This window comes from Octodon degus, unplaced genomic scaffold, assembly GCF_000260255.1.
Source record: "Octodon degus isolate 3935 unplaced genomic scaffold, OctDeg1.0 scaffold00048, whole genome shotgun sequence".
Lineage (NCBI taxonomy): Eukaryota > Metazoa > Chordata > Mammalia > Rodentia > Octodontidae > Octodon > Octodon degus.
This window is the reverse complement of record NW_004524624.1, coordinates 8,017,593-8,026,921: the sequence shown is the minus strand read 5'-3', so window position 1 is coordinate 8,026,921 and position 9,329 is coordinate 8,017,593. Positions and strand designations below refer to the sequence as shown.

Here is a 9,329-nt window from a genome sequence, read left to right as displayed (position 1 = left end):
TTTGTGTCCTATAAACCTTCTCATTTCAAATTCCTCTATATATTCACACCCCTCTGAATAACCATTACATGTTCTGTAATTACCTTTACTGTGCTTTCTGTTTTATCTTGGCTAATGGTGGCTACAAATAGAACTGGGTACTCTTCTGCAAAGTGTGCTATTAGGTCTTTTTGTCTCTTTGACACAGTCTTTTCATGTCCTTTGTTCAGTTGCTTAGTCAAATGGCAAAAACTCGAGACACAATATTTTTTAAACTTTACCCTAATTGACACATAGATAATATGTGGTTTAGATATTCATCTGATCTATTAAACCTGGGCTGAGAGAAGAAAATCCAATAGTACCCTTATTCCAAGGTAAAATACTGACTTTTCCAGTGTTTGAAGCTAGAAGTCTCCAGACACTAGGATTACATGGAAAGATTGAAAAGATATCTCAGATGAGAAACAGAAACTCAGTTTCTGGGATGAGTCTCAATATTTCTGGCTGTTATTACCATAAAAGAGAGGCTAAAGTGGATAGAAGATTGTGCAATGATACAAGTATAGAAATTAATAAAAAAATAGAGAATAGTCTTTTTGAATCTGTTGAAACCATATATCTTTTGTAGCCCAAAACATGTATTTATGTCCCAGCTCTCAGAAGCATGGCGTCAATAAGACATCATTAAATTCTTTTAGGGTTTGACATTCAGAGTCCCATAAATCTAAGAAGGGTCAATAATTGAACACAGAGTGCATTTCTATGTGTTTAAACCCACATTAACTTCATCTCATTGCATATCTACTTCTACAAGCTTCTATCACTAACTTGGCAATGAATCTTGCTTCTGCCCTATCTAGGCCTCTGAGCTACAACAAATTACTTTACCTTCTATATGAAATAATGACAATGTTGTATACCTCACTGGGGTGTTTTAAAGCTTTTGAGCATCCACATATATTAACATAATATATATGTTATAGAGCTAAGCAGAAGTGATGTAGCAAGTCCTCAATTGTTACCTCTAGATTTATGTGTGCTTTTCACATGGAATGCTATCTCTGTACCTCTTTACTTCCTATATGTAATCCATTCCATCCCAATTTGTATCATTTATACGTCTATATTTTTAAGTCTATAAATAAGACTTTAATCTATATTTTATGTTTATCTTTAGTTTTATAATTTTAACGTATATCTTTACACCAGACTCATCTTTTACAGTTTATACCAATTTTGCAAATCATCCTAATATTATCACATATGCTTAGATTTATCCAGCCACATATACTTAAATTTAAATTACTCTTTCTAATTATCCCCATCTAAGTAGCCTCTATCTTTCATCAATATTATTTCTTCTATCCAGAGATAATATACCTGTCTGTGTGTCTGTCTGTCTGTCTATTTATCTAATCTTCTATCTCTTTGCTACTATTGTAGCTCTTTTTTAAATTTTTTATTTATTTGGTACAGGGTCTCACTACACAGCTCAGACTCACTGTGATCCTCCTGTCTCAGCCTCCTCAGCTCTAGGATTACAGGCGTGTGCCACTACGCCTTGTTTTGGTTGTGGTACAGCATGCCTCAGGTTCCAGGGCCTGCATGGCATGTGGTGCCACGGATCAAACCCAAGTCCTTGTGTTTGCCAGGCAGGCACTTGGACCACCAAGCTATCTCTCCAGACCTATTGTGAATCTTAATACAGTCTTCATATATTATCATATATCTAATTATTAGATGCCAATATACAGTGAAACAATCTGTAATCTGCAATGCAATATATATATATGTACAAATGTATGTGTCTATGTATGATTGTGTGTATAATTGTATATGTAAGAATGAAATGGTCTAATCAAGAGGAACTTCTTATTTTTACTTTTTATTTTTCTATTTTTATTTTTTATTTTTGGCAGAACAGGGGATTGAACTCTGGCCCTTGCGCATGCCAGGTAAGTGCTTATTCTACTGAGCTATTTCCCCAGCCCTGAAATGGTCTAACCAAAAAGATGAAATGAGCTCTATGAACTGGCATGATGTCTATTTCTGAGATACAAAGTTTTATAAAACACAGCTTGTTTTCCTTAATGAAACTCACTGTCAGAGTGGAAGATAGGAATGTAAACAATCAGCACATTATGCCCTTAATGGTGGGTGGATCTGTTGTGCTGTCAGAACAGAGTGAATCATGGCTTTAGGAGGCAGGGAACACTACTGAGAATGTGATGTTGGGATTGTCTCAAACAATGAGCAATAGGTTGTGTGAGGAGAGGAAAGAGCATTCTAGCAGGAGGTGACAGCATCTGCCATCATAAATACCAAGGCCCAAGTAGAGAACGGAAACCACTCTGCACAGCTTCATCTGATGCTGGGAGGGGAGGAGTAAATGAGTGAGGATTTGGAGATAGAGCAAGGACAAGCAGGACGTAAGCCAGAAAGCACAGGATGGAGCCTGCTTATGGAGGAACTTGTACACCTAGCTAAGAAGTTTGAATGTTTTCCAGTGCAAAATGCAAAGTGAAAGAACAGTGAAATTAGCTTTGTTTATATTATTTTATTTGACGAGGTAGATTGCTCTTGTGGTTACTTGGAAGTTCAATGGAAGAAATGGTGGAAACAAAACCACTGGGGAGACAGTTGTAGCATGTGGGAGACTGTGAAGGCCTGGGATGCACCAGCAACAATGTGATGGACACTAGAGGGGTATTTGGGGGAAACCATGGAAGAGAATGAAAAGTGTGCATGGGCTGTGTGTTGGGGTCAGCAGGAAGAAGACTGCCTCCTACACTGTGACTGTGGGACTCCAAGGAGATTTCCTGGAGGGAGATAATGACTTACTTTTGTCCACATTCAGTTAGTTGAGCCAAAAGGTAAAATCTAAAATCATACAGAGGCTCACAGAAATTAGAAGCTCACATTGCAGCTATGTAAGGGAACCACTTAATTTGAAGACACTGCCAAATAAATAATGTTTGATTCCATTCTCATCCTTCTCTTTATCTCTCAGTCATCCATCAACAGACTAAGACCATGTCAGCATACAGAGAGTCAAAGAATAGGACAGCTATTTCCCCTAGAAGTACATGGTTGATCCAAAAATTAGCAGAGGAAACACACCAACTAGGATTCAATATTCACAAGCTGGGTGCCAGTTGGTCTATATTCTTGGTATTCTCAGCTCACTGTTTTTCAGACAACCTTCTTGGGGAACATCAAGCCTCAGCTGTCCAGCTTCAGAGCACTTTGGCCAAGGTGTTTGATCAGAGACAGCTTGGTTGGTGTTTGTGATCCAAGAAAAGACCTGAAGTGGAGAGAGCTGACCTAGGTAGGGTGACCTTGCATTTAGTCCCTCCAAGACGTCCATTATTAGCTTGAAGTTCCTAGAAAAGTTTGCTTGTCTGGGATGTAGCATCCTACAGAATGACAGGGCCAGGAAATTTCTTGGGGTTCTTGCTGTGATACTCTGAAAGTCTAGGACCCTACTCAGGACTGGAATGATATTTGAAGATCTGTTTTGAATGAATGGTGGGAAATCGAGTGAGGATTGTGGTGTCAAGTTGGACTGGGCAAGCTTCCCAGGAGAGAGCCTTCACAGACACGATGGGCGTGTGCCCTGTAGGTCATACACATTTTCATGCCCATTATCTGATTTGATTGTCATGAAGATCCTGCAGTATCATCACTTCCTGCTTCAGAAGAGGACACTGAAACCTGGAGAGATGAATGGCTAAGTGCTAAGTGGTTATAGAAGTTTTATTATTATTATTTATCACACAATATTTGTATAACTTTCTCTTTTACGTATTTGGTACAGGGTCTACAGGGTCTCACTACACAGATCAGACTCATAGTGATCCTCCTGTTTTTAGCCTCCCAAGCACTGAGGATATAGGTACACACCACCACGCTGAGTCTAACTTCTGCAACTTTATAATCCCATCCTTTTCCCCTCTTTACCACCATTGCCCCTTCTTTCCCTTCTTTCCCTTTATAACGAATCAGGGGTACATGCTGATTTCACCCTATTAGTAAGTACCAGAGCCCAAAATTTGTCTAAATCTAAAATTTGCTCAGGAGCTTGGTCAGAATCTAAATCCTTACAATGGCCAGAGGGAGACAAATAAGTGAAATGATCCAACCGGATTATTGAAAACTATAATTATTCATTTATCCTTTAAGTGGATTTAAGGTGTGTCATTACATACCAGTGACCCACGGGAAATATAATCATTATGTGCTGCTACTGATAAAAGAAAAGAAGAATATAAGGGCAGGAAGGAAGAGGGTAAGAGAGGAAGGGAAATAAAAAGAATTAAAATGTTAGATACAAGCACCTACTCCCTAAGATGAATATAGACGTCATGTGCTACTACAAATAGCTACTAATAAGCTATAATTATTATTTAAAACTTATCAATAAAACCTTTATCTTCAACTTCATTGAAGCAAAGTAAGAGTGCAAGTAAAATAATACAACGAAACTTGCAGTTTTGAATCACATAGAATGAAATAGTGTATGCATCTCTCATCCACTGAATGAAACGAAATGAAAAGTGAAATGATCTCTCCAGGGATGGCAGTTCCCAACTGGATTGATCGAAGTCTGGCTCACCTATGCCAGTGCTTCGGATTTTAGATGAAAAGCAGGATGTCTGGAATCTAAAGTAAAATCTCTATGCTTCTAAACGTTCACAATTAATACAATGTTCTGCCAACAGAACACCTCCATATCCTCCATGCCTGGCTCACATGGTGTCAGTTTATTGCATCTGTTCTTTATTGCATCTGACTCCAAAGCCCTCTGTACAGAGTGAGCTGACCTGTGCTGCCTCCGGGCTGTTCTGCCACCTTAGTGAATGCTTGACGTTGATCAGCTTAGGAGTGGGGATAGCGGAGGCCTGCTGAGGCAGCCGTGTCTCTTGTTCGTGGTCAGCAGTTACTCCGAGTGGATGTTGTGTATCATTCTTGGCTAGATGATTCTGTATAAAATAATTGCCTTAATTTTCATAATAATCAGAAAAACACATTCAATTACATGTATTCCAGGAGAGTAAATGTATCTCAGATTGGTTAGAAAGGTCACACGTGTGTGAGTAGCCAACCTGGGCCATTAAACTGAGCTCTGGCTCCACACTCTTCATTCCATAAACTGTTTCTATCGTGGAGGGAATTTTTAGCCTACTAAGTTAAGGAACACTTCCTTTTTTACCCCTCCTTGGTGAGATTCTGAGACAAAGACGGAGATAGGGGATAGAGTCATCCTTCAGGAGAGAAGATACTTTTGCCAACTCTTATGAGCCTCACCCCCAGATCAGAGAAAGACAGGAGACTGAAGGGGTGAAGGAGGGAAAAAAGTCATCTGGTCCCTCATAGTCTGGCAACTTTGACTCTGAGGCAGACGCTCCCAACTCTGTAGGTGACAGCAAGGACAGCAGGTACACAGGGAGGGAACCAGCCTTTGGAATGCCGGTGTGGGTGATGAGCCAAGCAGATGCCAACCAGCTGTCTCATGGCTAAGCCAGACCCAGAATACTTTATATAAAGGCAGCCTTCTGCCCAGGGCCTCAGCCTGAATGACTTCGTGCCTGCTTAGGAGGGTGAGTACAGAAGCCGTGGCCTGGGATTGGGGTGGGGGCGATGCTCAGCAGACTCAGGGTAGTGGAGGAGGAAGCTGGGTACAGAGGAACTGCACCCAGCCTTTGAAGGACCTCTGATGACTTTGGGGGATCTAAGAAGAAAATCTGTAGAGTTCATGAGAAGAGAGAGGGTTGTGGAGTCAGTGCGTTTGCCTTTGAGAACCCTGGCTTCACCCTCAGGAGCCATTTTCTCTCATCAGGACGTTCTCCCCTTGGAAAAGACACAGGAGTGATTTATAGCTGTGAGTGGTGTTATGTGAGGAAGGGCCGCCTTCTCAAGGACATGTGTATGTAGACAAATGGAAGTCATGTGGCTCTGCCTTTTGTTACAAGAATTCACAGTGGGGAACTTCCGAGAGGCGTTTTGTTGGGTGAGAGCTGTCAGTCAGCTCCCTGCTGTGCCCTCCTCCCTGGGCTGCTTGAATACCAGCAGGTGGATCTGGGGAGAGCAGAGGAGTAGGTGCTGCCCTGCCTTCTGCCTTCTGCCTGGCTAAGGCTGGCTCTAGGGCGCACGTCTGCCTCAGGTCCTCTGTTTGTAATGCTCCGGCTGGGTAGACCTTTAAGAGTGACTCACGTCAGTCCTGTGATTAAGAATCTTGTGCTTTAATCAGGTGTGGTAGTGCATGCCTATCATCCCAACACTCAGGGATTGTGAGTTCGAGACCAGTCTGGGCTATATAATTACATAGCAAGACTTTGTTGCAAAGAAAAAAAAAAAAAAGGAATAAAAAAGAAAGAAGAAAAGAAAGACAAAAGACCTCGTGCTTTCTGTACTTCTTGAGTTCCTCCACTTTAGGCAATTCTATGTCTGTCCTGCCTCTCAGAGGAGTAAGGGAGTAAGAAGCCAGCTGATTATCATATTCCTGGTGATTTATAGCATGGACTTGTCTGAGTAGGTGGCCATGTTAATCCCTAGTCTACTCAAGGCTGGTACGACTTGTACGTGTGTGCCTTTGTATAGATAAGGGCCTCTTTAGGTGGATTCGCACAGAAAAGGTTAACTATGGAGAAGCAAATCTTCAATGCTGGATTCGAGCTGCCCAGCAACTGACTGGATTCCTTACTGTCCAGTGAATTCTTCGACATTACTTGAGCACAGGATGCCTAGCACTTGTTCCCATGCGTTCGTTTTACATGTGTGCGCACACAAATATGCTGCCAGTATGCGAGCACGAGGAAAGTCCTAGCTCCCGTGCATGTCAGGTCCTCCTTGTGGGCTGAAGCACAGACACTCCCTGCAGGGAGGATTCGTTCTGTGACAGGACTGTGAGGAGGGAGTACTGGATAGACTTGTCGCTAGCGCCCTCTGGTGCTTCTCACCGGTAATTCCACGCTCCGGGAGATTGTAAATCCATCTAGTCCTGGTTGTGCACTACCACGCAGGTCTCGTGAACCATAACGCCCAACCGATCTATGATCCAGCTGTCAGTAAAGATTCATGGGTGAAGAATGAGGAGGAGAAAGAAAGCTCTGGGAAGACACAAGGCATCTTGTTCTAGTTGCTGGTTCTTCCTCCGAGACACTCACCCTGTCGACCCCTCTCTCTACCTTCAGGTCCGACTCTCCAGCCTGCATCAGGACCATGTGTGACCAGCAGCAAATTCAGTACTGCCTGCCGCTCCCCCAGTGCTGCGTCAAGGGTTCCTCCTTCGGTCCCTCCCAGTTCCCCGGTGCCAACAGCCAGGTGGTAGCCCCAGCCCCTTGTGGGATGCAAATTCTGGAATGCCCTGTACCATGCCAAGTCCAAGTTTCCCAGACTCCTTGCCAGTCTCAGACCACCCAGGTGGAGTGCCAGGCTCCCAGCAAGTCTAAGATCACTCTGGTGAAAGGCCAGGCTTCCAGTAAGACTAAAACCACCCAGGTGAAGGGCCAGGCCACTGGCCAGTCCAAGACCACCCAGGTAGAGTGCCAGGCTCCCTGCCAGACTCAAGTTTCCTGTGTTCAGAGCCAGGCTCCATGCCAGCCTGGGGTTTCCTACGTGCAGTACGAAGTCCCATACCCTGGGACTGTCTTTGTAGAAAGTGCTCCAGTTCGCTACACAGAAACGTGTTACGTGAAATATCCGGTCCAGACCTATGTCCCAGTTCTAGCTCCTCAACCTGTCACTACTTATGTGGAATGTTCCCCAATGTCCCAGACTCAGGGAAGCTTCTCGACACAGTGCCAGTACCAAGGTTCCTTCACCGGCTACGCCCCACAGCGCCAGTCACAGGCTTCCTACAGCAGCTGTGTCCCCCAGTTCAACTCAGGGGTCTCCTACAGCGGCTGCACTGCCCAGAGCCAGTCCCGGGCTGCCTACAGCAGCTGCGCTCCCCAGTTCTATTCGGGGGCCTCCTACAGCGGCTGCGCCTCCCAGCGCCAGTCCCGGGCTTCCTACAGCAGCTGTGCCCCCCAGTTCAACTCAGGGGCCTCCTACAGCGGCTGCGCCCCCCAGCGCCAGTCTCGGGCTTCATTTGGCACTTGTGCACCCCAGTGCCAGGCCCAGGGTTCCTATGGGAGTTTCAGTGGGCAGCGTCGATCTCAGAGCACCAGCAGATGCCTCCCGTCTCGCCGGCTGGAACCTCCTTACCGCAGTTGTTCCCCGCCACGCCGATATGAGCCCTGCTACAGCAGCTGCCAGCCATCAAGGGGTTCTGGCTCCTACAATTACTGCACCCCGCCCCGCCGCTCCGAGCCTATCTACCACAGCCACAGTGCTCCGCGTCCCAGTGCAGGCTGCTCCCAGAGATGCGGACCCAAGTGCCGGATAGAGATTTCCTCCCCTTGCTGTCCCAGGCAGGTTCCACCACAGAGATGCCCTGTCCAGATTCCCCCCATCAGAGGGCGCTCCCGGAGCTGCGGCCCACCACCGTCCTGGGGTCGCTGCAGCCCGGAGCCGAGGCCACGTGTAGAGCCACGCCCCCTCCCACGGTCCTGTTCGCCACAGCGCGGAGGTCGTTGTCCACAGCTATCCCCACCACGATGCTCTCTTCCTCCTCCGCGTCTGTGTCCACGCCCGGAACCGTGCAGAAGCCCGGAACTGTGCAGAAGTCCGGAGCCCCGCCCACGTCCTCCTCCGCGGCAATTTTCAGAACCTTGTTTGTATCCGGAACCAGCTCCCCGTGCAGTTCCGTGCCCAGCTCCAAGACCTCGCCGACTGCAATGTGAGAACCCGCATCCATGCCCGCAGCCCAGGGAGTATGCAGAGCCAATTCCCCTGCCAGCTCCGTGCTCAAGCCCAGAACCATGTGGGGAGCCTATTGGCTGTCCGAGCCCCTGCCTAAACCCAAACCCAATTTCATTCCCACCAAATGCGGGCTGTCATGAGTCCAGTCCACGCTGCCTCGACACAGAGGGTTCCAACTGTGGCCCATGCAATTACAACCAGGGGCAAGAGAGTGGTGCTGGCTGTGGATCTGGTGACGCGTTTCCAGAGCCCCAAGGTCTAGGTGGATGTGGAGACCAGGGCAACACGGGCGCTGGAGCAAAAGGCGGGGCTTGTATTGGAAGAAAGGGTGCCTATTTTTAAAAGAAAAACGGCTGAAATGACCCTGCCTGGTGCTCTCAAAATATTATGCTTTCTGTTTTTCCAATAGCCACAGTTTCCAGTGGATTCTTATTTACTTCTCGCCAAAGATGTTTAGAGGCTCTCTTTCCTCCAGTCTCCTTGTATGTCATCTCAAGTTTCACACCTGAGTCTCAGACACCTCTCCAGCCTCATATCTGAGG

General features: G+C 46.0%; 1 protein-coding gene across 1 annotated transcript; it reads left to right on the top strand.

Moving 5' to 3' along the window:
* The first annotated feature begins 7,203 nt into the window (after positions 1–7,203).
* Positions 7,204–9,129, top strand: Kprp (keratinocyte proline rich protein). The gene has a single exon (XM_004632324.1). It carries the CDS (start codon positions 7,204–7,206, stop codon positions 9,127–9,129), a length of 1,926 nt encoding a protein of 641 aa, XP_004632381.1.
* Positions 9,130–9,329: the final 200 nt, after the last annotated feature.

Bases quoted from the DNA above. Each gene is read 5' to 3' on its own strand.
- Kprp (XM_004632324.1), top strand. From the start codon at position 7,204: ATGTGTGACCAGCAGCAAATTCAGTACTGCCTGCCGCTCCCCCAGTGC.